Source organism: Acanthochromis polyacanthus, chromosome 2 (genome assembly GCF_021347895.1).
Source record: "Acanthochromis polyacanthus isolate Apoly-LR-REF ecotype Palm Island chromosome 2, KAUST_Apoly_ChrSc, whole genome shotgun sequence".
Taxonomy (NCBI): domain Eukaryota; kingdom Metazoa; phylum Chordata; class Actinopteri; family Pomacentridae; genus Acanthochromis; species Acanthochromis polyacanthus.
The window spans coordinates 14,290,767-14,311,055 of record NC_067114.1 but is presented as its reverse complement, the minus strand read 5'-3'; the positions used below and the strand labels follow the sequence as shown (position 1 = coordinate 14,311,055).

Here is a 20,289-nt window from a genome sequence, read left to right as displayed (position 1 = left end):
GCCTTCAGCATTTGTTTTTATGGATAGATATTTTCACTTTGTAGCACACACTTAGGAACAGTTGTGATCCACAAGCTAGTGTGGCCTGGAGAGCAGCTACACATTATTTGCAGGGAGCTTTGTTCCCCAGATCTCAGTATCAATAATGTGAAACAAGCAGCATTTGTTTCATATTCATGCTCTGAAACACAGAAGCAAATATCAGAATACCTTTCTATGCCATGTGGTTTTGTAGAAATGTGATTTTATTAAGACTTTGTTGTAGTTAAAGTTGAAGGTAGTAATGATGTCTTAGTTTGTCGAGTCTGTAGCGATAAAAATGAAAAACAAAGAAAGAAAGAATCGCTCACCAAACATTTTGCTTGTTATTTCTTTTATAATTATGATTTCTAAATTGTACATTACACTACAGCTGAAATTATTTTTAACACCAGTGGGAAACAATTGCAAAGAGCAAGACTTGCAGTGAAGTCGTTTTGCCATAATGAATTACAGTATTTTTCCATTTAATATCACTCTTTATTTTTTGTTACCACTGAAGAACTTCTCAGCAAATCCACTTGAATTTAAAAAAAAATAAAAATAAAATGTAATTCACATGCTTCCTTTCCCTTGAAACTGTGGAGTACAACATAGCTAAAGTGCTCTTGAACACACTAACAGTTTCCTTGTTAGATAGGATCATTTTATTGGATGCATCAAGGTGATCTTAACATTTAAATGCAAATAAAATATAGATTTGTATGTTTTGTTTATTTTGGTCATAAATAAATGTCAACCAGAATTAAATTTTGCAAAAATGATTGCACCTTTATCAGTAGTAACATCAAGAGGCTAGTTTTGCTGCGTTCAGAGTGCCATGATTCATTATAAATAGTTCCAATTATTTTGTTCTGGATGTTTCCATAAATGTATATAAGGGTCAGGGCTTTGACTCAGAGTCAAATATTTGACTCTGGCAGCAAAGTGGACAGGTAGAGTAGCTCATAGAGAGGATCTGACTGCCGGCGTGTGTAAACACTAGAGATCTAACATATCATCCCCCGTTGAGTAGTTGGATTGCTACAGAGCTCCGAGGAGCAGGGCGCAAGCAGACCATCAGGCTGTGCATTTCTTAGCCGGGGACTAATTTTCAGTCCTCCACTTGGGTCTGGGTAAACAGCACCGCCCCGATGGTTGTTTGTTTTAAGTGTGGAGCGATCCATCGCAGAGCGCCGGGCTCGATTGACACTGTCTGCTGATCTGCTACTGCGGATTGCTCAGAATAACAAGGCTGCTCGCTAATTCCCGTCTATCGGGGCTTTCGCCGAAACACCGAGAGAGTAGGGTCCAAAAAAGAGCCAACAAGGCAGGCAAGAACGCCGCGCCGCCGTTGTCCGCACCCCAGAATGGCTTCAGGAGACCTTTACGAGGTAGGATAAAACCATGTCCAGGGAAAATGCTCTGTAATATTGACGAATAATGGAATTAGGAAGTAAAGGGAAGGGCGTCGCGTATGTAAAAAGCGGTGTCCTAAGCCCTTTAACAGGCGAAACTAACCGCTCCGAAGCTTTGCGAAGACGAGCTTGGTTAATTTGTGCTCGTACTTTGCGTCGCTTCTGATATACTTTGACATAATTATCGGCGAACGAGGGGCGAGATGTAGTAAATTCACGGGGCTGAACTCCTCAGTCTGTCGCCGAGTTGAAAGTCGTGGTAAAGTGACAGCGGCAGCGCGGAGCGGACGGGCATAGCTACGGAGAGAGTGATGGTTGTGAAGGTGCGCATACGTGCCAAAAGATATTTAGTCATCACAGCCTTTACAGCGGTGTGAGTGCTTCGCAAAGGCTTGTTTTTGGCACATAGGACGAGACACCCGGTTTATTTTTATCGAGCGGCGTAAACAAGTCTGCGGGAGCTCCTCTTCGTCGCTTTGTGAACATTTCGGTGACTCCCCACAGCGCTGGGGCATAAAAGTTACCCGACCGGGTGGCACGAAGGTCACACTGCCCCTCACCATCACTCAACTGCATGAAGCCCGATTCTTCCTCCATCAGTCAACCTCCACACGGTGTCATATGTTTCAGATGCCCCGCAGAGGGACAAAAAGAAGGCAGATTTGAGTGTCTGATGACTTCCAAGGACAAACATAGTTTTGGCATGCCACATTTTTTTATTTTCTAATGTTCACAGTGTCACAAAAAGTCCATCTGACAAGAAACCTGGGGATCCTGTGAGTGTGCAAGCAGATAACATTATCTGCTCACAGCACTGGCAAATTGAGCACAATGAGTTGAGCAAGACATCAGTTAGAAGACAATAGATTAAGAAAGTGAGACGCACTAAGTAATTGTCTTCTCAGAAACATTTTTTTTTACAGTTAGGCTTTCTAATTGTAACATTTAATATATATAGATATTACTCCTTATCTTAGAAACACATTCATTTGGAATATGATGCTGCCAAAGACCAAATTAATAGATTCCCTACTCCCACCCCCCATAGCCATGTGTTTGACAGCTGTCAGCTTTATTTACTTAATTGTTCTTTTTTATGCTTAGCAATACATTACATTAATTGTCTCTCTCTCAGATTGGCTTCTGACGCTCCACTACTGAGCAGCAACGAAAGCTGTTTTCTGTGTGACACATTCAAGTCATGCTGCTCAGTAATTAATGCCGCTTGGCATTGGGGGGAAAACTTAATTCTGTGTTCTGTGGATGTAGTTGTACACCAGTGAAGTACTACTGAGCAATACTGCACTTTTGTTTTTAAGTTGAAGTCCTTGATGTAGAATGATTCTTGTTTCCACGCAGGCTGTTGGCATGATGGGAAATCTGCCTCTTGTTGCATCATGTGCTGTAACCATGTGGGCACTGGTAGTGGAGTCTTTCTCTGTGAAGCTGTACAGGTTATTGCTTATTTATGATTTTTTAAGAAAATCTGTGTGTTGTGTCCGTCTTGATCCATCAACAACAATGTGACAACAGCTCCATGGGTGACTGCTGTTTTGTAGTGATCAGTCTGGAAGAAAGGGACCAAGGTTTGCTGATGCTTCGTAGCTATTTTTTTCAAATAAATAAATAAATAAACATTTAAACCATGTAGAGCCGTGTCTCCTGTTGTTGAGATTTATGGTACTTATTTTAATAAGCTTGTTGGAGGTGCTATCATCAATCAACTAGCTGATTTGGTTGTGTAGAAGTGGTTTGTTAGATGCTGCTGTAGACGATAATTGGCAGTTCCCTGTCTTTTTAAATCTGATACACACAGGCCTGTTTGGACAGTTTGGGATTGGAAAAATGTAATATATGTAAGATTAGACTCTTGCTTAGTATTAATATTATCTGTCTTTGAGAAATACAAAAACAAAGTGACTAAAAACAGCATGCCGGTTCGCATTTATACAAGAGGGATTCAAGGATTTCACATAAAGTGAGGCAACCTGATGAGGTGAGAATATGCCTGGATGTTTTCCGCTGAAGAAAAAAACATCTTGACATCACACATAGGTTTCTAATAAGATGTTGTGAAGCCTGGGTTTTAGTCATTAGCTGTGTAGAGTTTTCAAGTTTGAAAATCCATAATTTAGAAGCAAGATGCTAAGAAGTCAAGGAGATGAAGCCTTTCGGGCTTTGGAATGAGCAAGCAGTGACCTCCGGGGCTGAGTGAGATACTGTAGGCTGAGACCAAGGGGGGTATTGAAACTCTATGCTTTTCAGATATCATTTGAAAATGGGAAAGAGTTCAATATTTGACCTGTAATTATGTGTCTAAATTCGGTATGCAGTCTCCGAGGCTGTGCCTGGTGTTCCAGTGGGTGGGGGCGTTCCTAAAACGTCAGTCTGATCTATTGCATGCTTTCTTGATCTATCAGTAAACTAGGCCATCATTCTCTTTCTTTGTTGAAAATGGAGTAAACTAGCGAGATGTGCTGAACAAACATCATGACATCAAACCCTCTGATAGCAAAGTGTGAAAGCGTTTTTGCACTATCATGGATCGACTTTGGAGTTGGCAGACTAAAATGTAATGAAGAAATGGAAGCTCCAAGAATGAATGGAACAATGTGTGTTTTTGAAATTCAAATCTTATGGTCAGCACAATTAGTATATATACATAGCTACACATGTTGGACAAACACATTCACCTACAAAGAGATCAATTCTACATTTAAAATGATCTGAATACATTTGCAAGAAAAACAGTTTAGTCATATCAATTCCATGATCTTTATCTTACAGTGAATCTCCACACAAATTCTGTGAAAATATTTACCTCCTGACTTAAAATGTAGCTGCCAACTTTGTATTTTTATGATCTTTCGTGAAGAACCAATGGCTGTGGTTGACTTGGAATGTGTTGGCGGTAACAGATGTGACATGTTTTACTTGATTTCTTCGTCGTTGTTGTTAATGGTTACATCACTTGCTTTATGTTGTTCTGTTGCGGACAATGAGGTTATAGCTGAGGCTGCACCTTCTTTTGCTGAAATGTGGTAGCAATGCCATGGTGACTTGTTTTATCCTGACTTTTCCTTTCATGCACCATCAGGTTAAATCTTTCATTCATCCTTTAAAATATCTCAATAGCTACCGGACAGGTGCAGAGTTTTACTTCTACATTTATTCTGAGAGAGGATCATGAGAACTTGCAAGATATCTCAAGTTTGGTCATCTTTTTTGTGAGAATTTGTCAAAAAATAGTGCCTCGTGATGTCGCCTAGTAATTTGCTAAACCCGAAACTGGCTGAAATATATTATCAAAGAAAGAAAATGTAGTCTCATTTACCTGTCAAATGGCCAGACTGAGAATCCTTTTACTACCAAAGAAACCGTTACCTCCATCACCAATTTAATGGCTGCAATGTCTTTTTCTTTGGCATTAGAAAAGATGAAATCATTCAAGCAGGGCTCAGCAAACAGATTTTAAAGTTATTGGCAGCCCTGTGCTAAGAATGTGACCTCGTTTTCCATAAAATTACAACTTAATTATGGAGATTATCATAATGTAGCAGCAGATTCCTGTATTTTGGTAGAACAGTGAAGATCTCCCAGTGGTTTGTTACACACAGTAATGACCCATACATGCACCAAACCTTTCCTTCCAGTTTCCTGTTTCTCTCACACTGATGTATCTCGTTTTAATTTTGACCAGTTATGTGTTTCTGTTATTATTAGCAGTACTGTCAGCACAATTCCTTGGCCTCAAACTAGGAGCCCAGCAGGCTGAGTGGGGGTGAGGTGTGAGGTGGTAGTTAAGGGGGAAGGGTCAAACGGATTCATTAAGCCCCGTTCAGACATTCACTCTTTTCTGCTAATATCACGACATCTGAGCATGTCTGAATGAGCATACTTGTCACTCTTCTGTAAAAAAATATGATGGGAATTTTAGTAGCTTGGTCAATTTATGATGCGCTTTAAGTTTCTGAGGCAATTTGGGAGTGGCTTTTTCATATTTCAGCCCCATCGTTGGTCCAGAAACATCAGAGATTGCAAAAGGCACAGTTAGTGGCCGAAATCACAAAACACATTTCTCTGTTGCTTTGTCCAACAATTTCACATCTATTACAAACTCTCCATGAAAATAACACTTTAGTGATGAAAGGAAAGACTAGCAGGCCAGATTAATTACAGTCATTAATCATAAATGTAATACCTGGTTAGGCTTACTTTTTCTGCTTCCGGTTTGTAGGAATCTTTCCTCTGAGTTTATTAAATACCTGCAGCATTAAACAGCAGCAGGATCATATGAAAATCCCCAAAGCCAAAGAGTGTCCTGCATTTATTCACAAGGGACAGCAGCAACTTTATTAAGTACTTATGTTTATATGTTATCTGGACATGGAGACAGGATCTCACATTGTATACTTTTCTTTCTCTTTAGACAGGTGAACTGTTACACACAGATTAAAAGCTGCCACTTTAATCATTTGATTTAGATTTAGTCTATTGGTGCATTATTGTGCATTACTTCTCTTGGATGTAGGCTCCTGCCCAAATTTTGTGTGTAGCTTGTGAGACAAATATTTCACATGTACTGTGTCTCTCTCCATTGTTTTCATGGGTATGTATGAATGAAGCCGTGAGCAACATAAACATACAAGTGACCTTTGTCTGAATGGCAGAATGCTAACACTTTAACAGAATAGTGAAGTCAGCAAAGTTATGGGTCCCATGCCTGATGAGGGATTTCTATGAACATTACAGGTCATTGCAGTGCTTTGTAATGATTGCTAAAAAAGCCAGTAATAAATAAAAAAAATTGCCCAGTGACAAATCTACCATCTCTAGACCCAGGCCAAAACCGGTTCGCCAAAGGGTCCACTCCAGCCCACAGGACGACTTTGTGAAGTGTAAAAATTACAGAGAAAACATGATGTTGTATATTTGTAAAACTGTATGTTTAAAATAATTTCTAGACCTTGCCAAGTTGTTTTGATCATAAAGTAAAATACTAGATCGCTCATTGTTCTTTTGTGGTTTTGTGCCTCGTTTTTGTAATATTTTGTCTTGTTTTTGTTGTTTATTTTGTCTGACTTTTGTCATTTGTCTCATGTTTTTGTCCTTTTGTTTCTTGTTCTTGTCCTTTTGTGTTTCCATTTTGTGTCGTTTTTGTCATTTTGTGTCTTGTTTTGTCTCGCTTGTGTTGTTTGTCTATTCTTTTGTCACTTTTGTCTTGTTTTTGTAACCTTTTGTTGATTTTTGTCTCTCTTTTTTTTTTTTGTGGTTTTCATCATAAAATAAAATGCTATATTGTTGAGTTCCAGATGCCTTTGTAGACGCTGTGATCTGGAAGTTGTGATACACAAATGACAAACTGAGGCTTAATATTGTTGAAATTTCACTTATTTTTTTCTTGAGAAATTTCAGGTTCATGATATTTTGTAAAAAGATATTTCCTTAAATATGAACATTGTCAGTCGTACTTTTTTGCACTGAAACAAAGGAAAACTTTGGCGTTGTCATTTTGATAGGTCATTATGCTAAGATTTTAGTGGTGCGGCCCACTTGAGTTCAAATTGGGCTAAATGTGTCCTCTGAACTAAAATGAGTTTGACACCCCTGCTGTAGACTCTTCTGTTTTGAAGAGAGTCACCAGTGTTTCTCAGTGATCTTCCCTCATGTGGCTGGGTCATCAATCATCAGCCAGACAGAAACATGAATGAGCTGTGAATGACAAATAACCAATAACCTGCTCCTTTATGTCAGTGTTTGGATGGTGTACGTTCAACAGTCTGTACCACAGCCTTAATAAAAGTTTTACAAAACAGAGGTAATTTAATGCATATTGATGAGATGGTCGCAGCGTGAAAATGATATTCAGTCAGTAACGTTTAGCTCTCCCTAAATAGTTGCATAAATACAATCAGAAAGCATACAAACCAGCATGTATCCGCATCCAGCTTAGGCATAGTTTGACTTTTCAGGAAGGTTTTTGCTATTTCACACTGAACATTGCTGCCAGCATTGGGTGATCCTCTAACCAGCACGTTGACATTTGTAGTTCAGGGTGAAATGTCTTTATTATTCTTGGATGGATACCATGATATTCATTAATTCATGGTTCTTCGTGTTACGTGCTAATTCTGAAATATTAGCATGTGCGGTTAAGATAGTAAACATAGCAAGCACTACAGTCATATGAAGTTGGAAATAGTTGGGTTTTTTTACCTGTTGAGATAAGCAAGCATTTGATCATCCTTGATACTCTTAATAAAGGTGATATACTCAAGCAAATACAATGCAAAATTGTCACTTTGTAGTAATTTTTAAATTAACAGGTCAGTCACAGTTCATACAATTAGAATCAGGGCTTCAGATTAGGTGCCGATGATTAGAACCTCCTTATTGAATGATAGATGGTTTTATTTGAGCCTGTCACATCTGGGGTCTGTCACTGTCTTTGCTCTTGAAGCATTTGGTAAAACAGGTTGTGTATGCCTCTGAATCTGTTAAGGGATTTTATAAAGTTACATTTGAAATAAGTCATTCCAATCAGTCTAAGCATAAATGGTTGCAAAAAGAAGTCTCCAAGAACCCAAAGATTTCCTCACAGGATCAGCATGTAGATCTTGCAGCTGTTGGTGTCCAAGTGCATGCATCCATCAGTCAGAAAAAGATCCCACAAATTTGATCTGCATGGGACCCATGCCAGAAAAAGCTGACCAAAGACTCTTTCAGGAGAAGAGCCTTGTATAAACCATGCACTGCCTCAAGGGCTGGGCAGCTTGCATGCATTGATTCAGTTAGGAATTGTGCATCATATCAAAGAGTGATTGAAGATGATGTGAGGCCATCTGGCCAACAGTTAAAGATGACCTTTCAAGCACAACAGCAAACCTACCAAGAAATGCCTCAAAAAGAACAAACTGAAGTGTTGTATGGGAATTTGAAATAGGCAGTGTAAGCAAGAAAACTCTAAAATAGCTTGTAGCTTAAAGAATTTTGCATTAAACAGTGGTGAAAAATTGACTTAAGGACAGTTTTGCAAAACATCCTCCAAGAAGTTATTTCTTCTGAAGGGACAACCTGGCTTTTAAATGGTAACTTTTTCTGCAGAGGCGTATGACATCTGTTGATATTTTTGTTAAATTAAACCCAATTTTCAAGTTATTTGTGGTCAGATATATCACCTTTATCTGTAAGCATATGTTTCAAAGAGGATGAAATGTTTGCTTGCCTAAATAGGTCAAAAAAAGCTACAGGACATTGTAATGACAGACTGCCATTACTAGAGGTCAGTTAGATAGTAAATTAAAATGAAACCAAAGCACTCTTTAATTTCTAAAAGCATTTATTGAAGTATATGTTGTGATGTGTCTGTTTCTTTGCTTGTTGGAGCACATGGATTGCAGCTGTGATGCCAGGGAGTTCCATCTGGGTCTTCATCTGTGAACAAAAGGTGATTCATGGCAGTAGATGTGTAGTGGAAAGAAGCAGGGTGAACTAGTTAAGCAAACTGCTTAAATGTATTGTTAATTTATTGGTGTACTGGTCACATGTCCTCTCCTCCCAGGGTGTCCGGGCAAAAGCATTCCTCGGGGGTTCGGATGCCTTTTATTAGTTCCGGGAGGGAGGTGGCATGTGGGAAGTTGGTAGAGGGGAGTTTTGGTTTGCAGTTGTGTAAATAATTATTTAAAGTGTCTGGGGGGGTATTTATTAAATGGGGTTTAGGCTGGTTATACTTACTGTGTGTATATTTGTAGTCGGTAATGGGTTTTATGTAAATATTTATTATCTATTTAAGTGGGCGTGTTTGGTGGTTTACCTCTCATGTGGTATCTGCGTGATAGGCACAGGGCATTTAAGTCAGTGGAGAGAAGTGCCACGGGCTTCTTTTTACTGGGTTGGAAGAACATGCTGGTGTATTTTCTGGCATGGTGTACAAACGATGGTAAAAAGAAAATATGGATTTGAATCTTCTCTGATTGCCTGGTTGCTTCATTGGTCGCCTCCGCTGCTTTGGCAGGTTGACAGACATACTTACTTTGACATTAATGTATATTTGTTAAATATGTTTGTTAGTTTTGTCATGGGGTATGTATTGGGATTTCTATATTATTATTTCGCTTAAAGCACTGTTTTGGAGCTGCTGGCATAGCTGTAGAATGATAGTCAGGTTTACTAAGATATTTATGTGCAGATGTACGCTGTGAATGTCATTGAGTTTTCGCTCACATTCTGTGTGCATTCAGGACCTAATAAACAAAAAAACAACGTATTATTCATTCTATTCCTGAACTGGGCCTTGACCTGCTCGCCAAGATGGACTTTGCAAGTGAAGGAAAGCATTGAGCAGTGGGTTTTGAACTCTAACTCGGTGCCTTTGTTTGAAGCACATACAGCTCATGTATTTTGTACTTAAAATATTTTTGTGATTATTTTGCACTGTATTAAAGCACATGCATATTGAGTATTTTCTTTAGTGTTGGATAATACCACTCCTAATGTAAGCTGTCATTGCACTGGCTCCATATTTAGAGAGTTTCATCCTGGATGTTATTTCTTTGTTCTACAATATTGAGGAATGCAATTAGTGCAGGTGCTGTACAGCTAAACTGCATTTGTGGTGATAGTTTTCAAAAAATGTATTTTGGGTTCCTGTATCATGTGTGGCCATCATTCTCAAACTTAAACTTCAAATTTCACCAACTGTTTTGTAAGGTTTACACACCAAAACTACTTAGGATTAGGAGATAGATCCTTTCACCACATGTTTAACGTTTCTCCTTCATTTTCTGGCTGTAACAAATGGTCAAATATGCACTCATTTGCACCAAAATTCATCAGCTCACCCAAAATTCATCAGCTCTTACATTGCACAACTGTCTTGACATCCTTGACATGCCTTTTAATGTTTTTCTCACTATGTTTTAGACTGAAAGATGCTGAAAAGGAATTTTGTAGTTGAGGGAAGATATGCCCCACTCCACTCTTCAAACTCGTACTTGAATACTAAAATGTTACTCAACCTCTCTGGTCTGTGGATGCACCTCCACGCCTCTTCTTTTCTCTGCATGTGACTCCGCTATGCTGTCAAGTGTAACATTGTTTGGTGCTGTAGGCATTCAAATCTCCTGCGTATTTCATTAAAACCCCAACAGCTCACCTATCAAAGGCTGTTTACTCCTGTTAATGAGCTCACAGCATTCGAGAGCATGATGAGCAGTTATTAACACAGCTGCATTAAACCCTCTGTTGAAACGTTCCAACTACCCACAATTTCTGGCTCAACAAACAGTAGGCAATGTCAGGTTCCCTTTAATTATGAAGGGAATATTTATAAATGCAATTGTGAAAAGGGACACATAAAGTTAAATCTTGTTCAATCCCATGCTTGTGTACCTTCATGGAAAAACAAGCATGTGACAGAATCTAGCACAGTAGAAGATACAGAAATTTCTCGGTTTTGCCTAAAGCCGGATTCACAGTAGATGGCAGAGATTATGCATACCACTATAAAAACACGGTAAGTGTAAGCTTGGACACTCGGGGCAAATTACATATTTTGTCAAGTGCAAAGAAGTAAATACAGACCCTGCAGCAAATGTATATTAAAAATTAACCCTTCTTAAAATGTTAATGTGCTGTTATTTTTCATTTCATGAACTTCAGAAATGGGGAAAAAATAACTTGTCATTTTGGCAACATGCAAAGTCTGCTGGTCCACTTGCAGTCTCTGAAGTTTGTCAACTCATTAGGCCTGAACTGACTTACTGAACTGATTTGTAAGGTAGATGAAAATTTGTATTTGGCAACTGTCAGATGATCACATTTCTGGAGCTTGATCAGTTCTGACTCTTCAGATTTTGTGGTAACATTCAACAACCATGGGCTTCTCTATGCAGCACACTGAGGCTCTGAAATGAGGATAACTGATGCCGACAAAGTAGGGAAAGGCGATTAAAGAAGACATCAAAATGTTTTCAGCTTGCAGTCTAACACTGTGTGAAATGCCATCAGAAATGGCAGCTGAGAAGAAGCATGGAAGACGACAGGACAAGGTCTAGAAAACAGAGGAAAATGTTCAGATTAAACTGCACAGTATGCTGGACAGAAATCCCAACCGCCATACGACTGCTGAGGGACTTTAGGAAGGTCTGACTGATACAGGAGTGGTGGAGCTATTCACTGCAGGGTTTATTCAGAAACAGGTTCCACAAGGAAGAGTCATCTGTGACCTCATCGCAATGCAAGTGTCTATAGTGGGCAAAGCAACATCTGGAAAAGCCTGAGTCATTTTGTAATCAACAGCTCTGGCTAGACGAGATTCAGTTAAGCTCCCTGTGCAGTGAAAAAAGGAACAGCATTTGATAAAAGAACACTTTGCCAAATATTAGCAAGGCGTTGGAAATTCTGCTTTGGGGTTGTGTGGCAGCCAGGGGTGCAGGAAACATTGCGCGGGATGATGGAAAACGGATATTTTAAAAAATCAGCAATTTCTGAATGTAAGTACCAGGCAAAGAGAGGAGGCTGGTCATGGACAATGATCCAAAGCCTATTGAAAAAAAAAATGATGATGAACCACTTTAAGAAATGGAAGCCTGAGCTTATAAAATGACCCTTACAATCCCTTGACTTGAACATTATTGAAAATCTGTGGGTAGATCCAAAACATGCCTTGCCTTACTTAATTTGTATGTTCATTAGATAAAAAGCACATTAACAGTGCTTCAGCATTTGAATGAGTTTGCTGCAGATTTATTATTTACTTTTCACTTTAAAAATCAGCAAAACATGTAATTTTACCAGTGTGTCCAATTCCTGTATGCAGCTGCACCTGTGGCTTACGATTCAGTTTATAGTGCAGTGTTGGAATTTACCACAGATGGCACAAAATTAGATGGACAGTATGTATCATCCCTAATTATGCTGATGATTGATGTAAGCCAAAGGTTTTCAGGTTTTTCAGCATGTCCTTGCTGAATGTTTGGTATTGAAGAAGAGAGGACTACTGTGTCTTTTGCCCCTGTAGCCATCTTGGCTCTAATGTGTTGTTAACTTTTTGAGGAGGGCCGCAGTTTTATGTTTGGGCTCTGTATCTACGACGAATTACCTGATCTAACAGATGTAAACTCAGCTTAACTTTGCGCAGCTAGCATAGGTTGTACTCATGGGCTAATTGAGTAAGACACTGGCGATTATGTTCCCACCAATAACTCATGGAGTAATGTCAGTAATAAAGCAATTGTTAGGATTGAAATGTTTCCAGGATCACTTTATAAAATCAATATTTCGTTTAAATATACCTCCAAGTAACACCAACCTATTTCCTCCTCATGTGTCCATGCTGTTGTCTGTTTTTGGATCAACAGTTGCTCACCAAACAAGACTGTAAGCTTGTCAGTCCCTCCAGGATTTCGCGGGCGTTTTTCGTGATTGTTGCGGCCGAAAATGCCTGAATTCGCGGCAGCTTTTCTAAAAAATTGTGATAAAAGTTGCGATGTTTTAAGCTTATTTTTTGTGATGAAATTGCAGGAGACAGTGACAACTGCTAAAAAGTTGCTTTTTTTCCAGCTTGTTGAACATGTTTCAACAATGTAATTGACAACATTTATTCCGAAATTCATTATTTTGCATTCCAACCCATTTCCACAAAAGCTGGCACACCACAGTAGGAAATTAGCAGCAGCCAGATGGTTTAACATGACCTGGTTGGTAGATTTGCGGCACAAAATGTTAATTTACTATTGAATGAATCATATTCGGACATATCCGTCAGTGGCTAAAAAGTTAATTTCACATCCTGGCACACACGTGTTCACACAAACAGGCTCACGGCTTGTCACGTCAACTAACAAGAACAGCACTGAGAGAGCGCAGTCCTCCACCAAGACAGGTGTGTGTTCTGCATATGTACATACTGAATCGCGTGACCTAAATATGTAGCTAGCAACTGGAATTGATGGGACTCAGAAACACCCCCACAATTTAATCAGTTGTTCCTTGTATCATTTCCGATACGTCCACAGAGGTAGATTTGTTGTAGGATCACAATCATGTGATAGTCTGCAGGCCGGGGAGGTAGCGTTCACCTGTTGCCATGGTTACCGTGCCGCTACCTCAATGGGAAATCCTTAACAAATCTGTGGATCCAAACTTGGCTGCACAGTGATGTAGTGGTGAGCACTTTCGCCTTGCAGCAAGAAGATCCCCAGTTCAAATCCCGGGGTGGGACTGGGATCTTTCTGCATGGAGTTTGCATGTTATCCCTGTGCATGTGTGGGTTTTCTCTGGGCACTCCGGCTTTTCTGCATCTTCAAACCATAAACAAGGAAGTGAATTCGGTGATGTACGTGCATTAGGTTTGCACTGGGGACTACTATGATTGGTGGAACTCACGGGAGGTGGGCCAGAATTGCAGGAAAGTTGTGGTGATTGGACAAAATTGCAAGGCCACGCAAAATTTGCAGAGATTGGTTGATTTCGCGTGAATTCGCGCGATCGCAACATCGCGAATTCCTGGAGGGACTGGCTTGTAGTTTCACAGTGACAGCCTGTACATATCACAGTATACGGTTTCAATGTATGACGGATGTTACTCATCATGGTCAGTCAGTGGAGTGCTACTACACATTTTATTCACTATGTGACTAAACAGGGAACATTTCCACAGGATACATTTCTTAAAGGACATCACCCTGCTTCAGTTTCAATATAAATTTGAATATTTTGATTCTGCAGAGACATGCTAGTAGGCATAATCAATGGTGATATGTACCAGTGATAGATACCACATCAGTTGCAATAGGAAAATTGTTTGATCAAATATTTGATAGTGTCACTTGAAAGCATCGGATGCCACCCCCTGTGACACCACAGAATAAAAACACAAAGGCTGTGTCCGAAATCGCATACTAACGCACTACTCATACTAAATGTGACGTCTAAATAAGTATGTAGTGCGTTCACACTGGATAGTATGAATAGATTGAGTACGCGAGAAATACCCGGATGTATACTATATCCGGAAAAATTTTAAGTATGCGCGGTGACCACACTAGTCATACTCAACTGCCCCATAATGCTTTGCGAGCTATCCACCAAAATGCAAGCCTCCGCGGGATATGTGGCCGGACCGCGGCGATTTTTGTTTTATTTTATGTGGTTAAGTAGTCATCCTAATCACCCCACAGATTTGAGAAATAGGCGTTTTCTGACCAACGTTTTAAATTTGTCAGACGCCTCACAACGTGCTACTGAATGCTAGCAGCTAGTTGCAGCAGCTCGCTTTGCATACAGAACAAGTAGCAGCTACAACTGAAACGATTCGCATAATCTGGCTAATAACTGCATGAGGAGTGCCGGCTTGAAATTGCCACATTAATTATGCGACTGTTTGTTAGCGTAAAATCGACCTGAAGCCGGCATTCAGCCGAGATATTTGATAGCTGTACTTCCGGTTTTTGTCGTTGGAGGTTTGAAATGCATTATGGGAAACGGAGTAGTATACTACAGTGTGAACGGTCGGCATTCTAATCATACTTATAGTACGTAGTATACAGTATATACTCTTTGAGAATGTAGTATGTAGTACGTTAGTATGCCATTTCGGACACAGCCAAAGTTTAAACTCTCCCTTGGTGGAGGCTGTGGTCAGTAGGAGCTGCTGGTTTCCCTTACAAGATGAGCCTCTCAGCCCAACAGCCTCGTGTCTATTTCACCTTTGCAACTCTCCAAATGTCACACCAGGCGACGCACTCCAAGTTTTGACACACTTAACATTGAGGTGCACATGAAAGCCAGTGCATGATAAAAGTTTCAGGTATATCACCCAGCCCTATATGTTATCATGGTTCAATGCCATGCAATGCACCGTACCCTTCAGCTGACCCTAAAGACTGCGGAGTATTTCCAGCAAACTGTACAGCTGCAACATGAATCATGTTTAGCCCAAACTGAAGCAGTAATCATTCATCATCATCTGCCTGAAGACTGTTTTTAAGAGATTGAATGATTGTGATCTTCTGCAAAGATAAGGAGCTTTGATTATGATGGAAATGTGCCCTGGAGATGTCCAACAAGTATGAAGTTAAAAAATCATTGTGTCTGAAAAAGTAGTTGTGGCCCAGTCCCTGCATATAGTTAAAACATTATATTTAAACTGACATTCACTCTCAATTTAGCTCTGTTTTGGTGTCCTGAGGGAAATAAGCTGCTAAATGCTCCACGACAGCATGTTCACCAGCTAGATGCTAAATTTGCCTGTCTGTCATTTGGTGCTATACAGTCAATTTATCAGAGCTTATTTGCTGAAAACAGCCGCCTGCTGTGGTCAAAAACAACATTGTGAGAGAGGTGAGACCTAAACTGAACAATAAGGCTGCTGGCCTCAAAGCAAGCAAACAAACACACATAAAGCTGTGGGTTTGTCACTGTAAGGGACCCACATTACCTAACCAAACAGGTTTTAACTCCCTCTCTAACCCAGGTTATCTGACACATTTGTTTGAAATTGAAGCTAAAAGTGTTTAAATCCAGAACGTCCATTACAGCATGAACTGGTGAGTAGCAGCAGAATCTGTAATGCACTTTTACATCACGGAGTTTAGGTAATCATGTTTGTTTTCGTACTTACTAAAAAGTGTTTTTCAGAGTACGTTTTTAATGGAGATGTGTTTGAATGACGTGTCACTCTATAGGTTGTTAGCTTGGATGCTGTCGTTTCACTAGACTGAATTGGTGTGATTTTCCACACTTGCTGGTCAGTGTTGGTTTGGTGGGGTGAGATGTGTGTTTGGCATCTGTGCAAAACCATAATTTTATCTCGGTTTACACCTGATTCAACTGTTATCTGCCCATTGGATGGCTGTTATCAGTTGTCCCATAGGGAGAGCTAATAGGTGCCCTCCTCCACCTACTTGTGTTCTGTTCTCACCTCTTTAAACCACGGTGATGGATTTGGTTTGATGCTGAAATAGCAGCATAAATTTGATAGATAGTTCGTGCCATGAGTCAGTTGCCAAATTTTCATCCAAAAGACTAGGATTTGTTCTCCATGTGGGATCATGATTTTCAGACTTTATTTTTTTTTGTCATTTTTGGCTTTTACATTCCAGTTCCAGCTTTTGTACATAAAAAGAAAAAGTAAATAGTTAGGTTTGGGTGCGAAAAATCTCAAGTTAGGGCTACATTTGTCACAAAAAAAAGCTGTTTCTTCATTTTTGACACAGTATTAATTAGTTACAGTGATGTAGGTACCAGTAGTGCCCATACCTGAAGGTCCTGCGTTTAATGATGACATGTCCTCGAATGGGCTTTGCAATGGGTGACCGTCTAATGTCCTTGACCGGAACAGAACAGAATTTAATACAGAATTTTATACATAAAATTCTGTGTCTGCAATAAATGCATCAGGCATATAAATGAAGGATTTAAACGCTTCACAAACTGATATGAAAGAACTTAATGGAAATTTTATCATTTAGATTTTATTAGATGTCGATGTCTTTTTCCATACAAACAATCGCACAATCACAATTTGCTCATTCATATGGAAGACCTCGTTGCAAACACATGAGATTTGTGCACTTCATGACACACAGCCAATCATAGCATGTGATGTCATCTGTAAATACCGACCCCCGACCACATCTGGTAACTCCAGGTGCATTACATGTGGGGCTAAAGGACGAGTGGAGATTTTACGTACACTTATTTACTTTGTAGTCAGGCTTACTTTCTGTTTATCTCCATGGAATTAGAATGGGTGATAACACAACTTCTGGCCACTAGTGCAGTTTGCTCCTTCTAAACTATTACTATTGGAGTCATAACTGATAACGGACATTTGGTGGGCTGGTAACGTCAGAATCAAGTGCCATTTCAGCCCACTGTTCACTCAAAAATACAGCTTTCTAAAATGTCTGAATCATAAAACACCAGCTTGGTGTTTCAGAGGCAACAGGGAAAACTGACCTTTTGCAGGTTGCCTGGTGAGGGTTGGGGTCTCTGAGCCCCAAACCTTTCAGTGACTGTTAATTTTGAAATGTCAGTATAGCTGAATACCAAGTACAGTTGTTGTCATAACCAGTAATTATTCAGTTTTTTGTCTGACAATGTTGCAACTATAATAATCATTTAGTCCACTCGTCTTATTTCTTTTCTCCTTTTGACTGGTGTTTCTCTTCAATTAGAACTACTTACCAGATGTTGTTGGTGTTTTTTTGTTGTTGTTTTTTTTTTGGGGGGGGGGGGTTGCCAGTTAAAAAGAGAATAAAAACAAGATTTTGCCATTTTCCTTTTATTTATACCTTTTACTGTGGGCAGAGATCTGACATGCAAATGACAAGGAAATGCTGCTGTGGATACAAGTTTTACAAGAAAATAGAATCTGACGTTTTAATGTAGATGTAGTTTTACAGCTTGGACATCATGTCAACAGAATAGGCTGGTGTTGGAGGATATTGTTTCCCCCAATTTACTCATTCTCTGCAGCTCATACTTTTAAACATGAAGAGCTTTTAAACCTCTCTGCTCTGTTTACCACGTTTCCTCTGCTTGTTTTCTTTTCTCTACACGTGTCTCTCTCCACGTTGCTGTTAAGTGTGGCATTATCTGGGACTGTCGGCAACCAAATCATCTGTTCATTTCTCTGACACCCCTGTGGCTCACCCATCAAAGACTGTTTACTCCTGTTAATGTGCACTGCACATCTGAGAACATGATGAGCAGTTATTACCACTGTTACATTGGAGTCTCTGGAGAAACCGTCCATCCATTTTCCAGGACCCACGGCTCAAGGCCCTGCTACTTCTAAATCATCTACAAGTGTTTATTTAACACACTCTTGGAAAAAATGTTCTTGTCTTTTGCTGTGTAACTGAAGAAAGCTTCATTCAGCATCTGTTTTAAACATTCCTTCTTTTAAAAGTACTCCTGTTAAATCAGAGAAGCCCTACATAATGCCTGAAGATGCGTGTGATTTTTGTAGAGCTCGTCAAACCTTTAAGGCATAAATGTACCCCTGCATCTGGCAATGATATCTATAAAACTTCATGAAAACTTTTTTCATAATATTCCCCCAATGGTAATGTTATATGGCTGGGATGTGTCAACAGCGGTGCTGGAGTTTATTTGTACATCTTGAAAGTGGCTGATGCTAACAGATTCTGCTATAGTGTTTCTGCATGATGTTTATGTATGACTGTTTTTGATGTGATTTGTTCAGTGTGTTGCGTATTCTTTGTGATGTGATGGTGTGTGAAGTGTCTGTTTTATGATGATCCAATGGTCTGAAGCTAAATGGGGATCTCCGATTGTCCTGTTTTACTCCCCTCAGGTTTGATTAGCTGCTTTTGACTGCATGTGTTTTAGTCAGTGTTTTTAGGGTATGTGGATGTATTTAAACTCCTTCCGCTGACATTTATTTAACACCTAAAACTCATCTCTGTGGAGCATAATAACATATTTTTAACTTTTTCTATTGCAGATAATCCTTTCATTCCTTAAAATATTAAAGAATCATGATACACTACCAGTCAGAAGTTTGGCCACACTTCTCATTTAATATTTTTCCTTTATTTTCATGACTGTTTACATTGTAGATTCTCACTGAAGGCATCAAAGCTATGAATGAACACATATGGAATTATGTAGAAACATAAAAATGTGAAATAAGTCAAAGCATGTTTTATATTTTAGATTCTTCACAATAGCTGCCATTTGCTTTGATTACTGCTTTGCACACTCTTAGCATTCTCACCCTGACCTTCATGTGGTAGTCACCTGAAATGGTTTTCCAACAGTCTTGCAGGAGTTCCCAGAGATGCTGAGCACTTTTTGGCCCTTTTGCCTTCACTCTGCGTTCCATCTCATCCCAAACCATCTCGATTGGGTTTAGTCAGGTGACTGTGGAGACCAGATCATCTGATGCGGCACTCATCACCCTCCTTCTTTGTCAAATAGCCCTTACACAGCCTGGAGGTGTGGTCGGGGTCATTGTCCTGGTGAAAAATAGATAATGGTCCAACATAATGTAAACCAGATGGGATGGCATGTCGCTGCAGGATGCTGTGGTAGCCATGCTGCTCCAGTGTGCCTCCAATTTGAAATAATCCCCAACCGTGTCACCCGCAAAGCATCCCCACACCATCACACCTCCTCCTCCATGCTTCATGGTGGGAGCCATTCATGTAGAGACCATCCATTAATTTTCTCTGCGTCACACAAAGACAGTGGAACCAAAGAACTCAAATTTGGACTCATCAGACCAAAGCACAGATTTCCACTGGTCTAATGTCCATTCCTTGTGTTTCTTGGCCCAAACAAATCTCTTCTGCTTGTTGCTTTTCCTCTGTAGTGGTTTCTTTGCAGCTATTTGACCATAAAGGCCTGATTGACGCAGTCTCCTCTGAACAGTTGATGTAGAGATGTGTCTGCTCCTAGAACTCTGTTTTTTGTTTACACCATAATATGTGTTCATTCATCGTTTTGATGCCTTCAGTGAGAATCTGCAATGTAAATAGTCATGAAAGTAAACAAAAGAACTTTCAATGAAAAGATCTGTCCAAACTTTTCACTGGTAGTGTAAGTCTTCTTACATAGAAAAGACACCATATTGACATTTTTAGGTAAAAAAAATTAAGATATTTTTATTAAAATTGTGTCTTAACAAAACTTTTAAGTTGTTTTTTTTTTTTTTTAAGAATGTAGGTTATTTTTCACATCCTTCAAATCTTAGGAGACATCACATAAATGGAGGTGAGATTCCAGTATACAGCACTGGGACCCCCACTGGAGTTAATATTAGTATTAACCAGCATGTCTAGTTTGTTCTTCCAAAATATTTCTTTTCCTACATGGGGAG

General features: G+C 39.6%; 1 protein-coding gene across 1 annotated transcript in view; it reads left to right on the top strand.

Annotated features, from left to right (window-relative positions):
* Nucleotides 1-1,049: 1,049 nt before the first annotated feature.
* LOC110948659 (chromodomain Y-like protein 2) overlaps nt 1,050-20,289 on the top strand; it is a 40,596-nt gene continuing 21,356 nt past the window's right edge. The window contains exon 1 of the mRNA XM_022190294.2: nt 1,050-1,412. Within this exon, the coding sequence (XP_022045986.1) occupies nt 1,389-1,412 (24 nt within the window). The 5' untranslated portion in view covers nt 1,050-1,388. The remainder of the gene's footprint in view (nt 1,413-20,289) is intronic.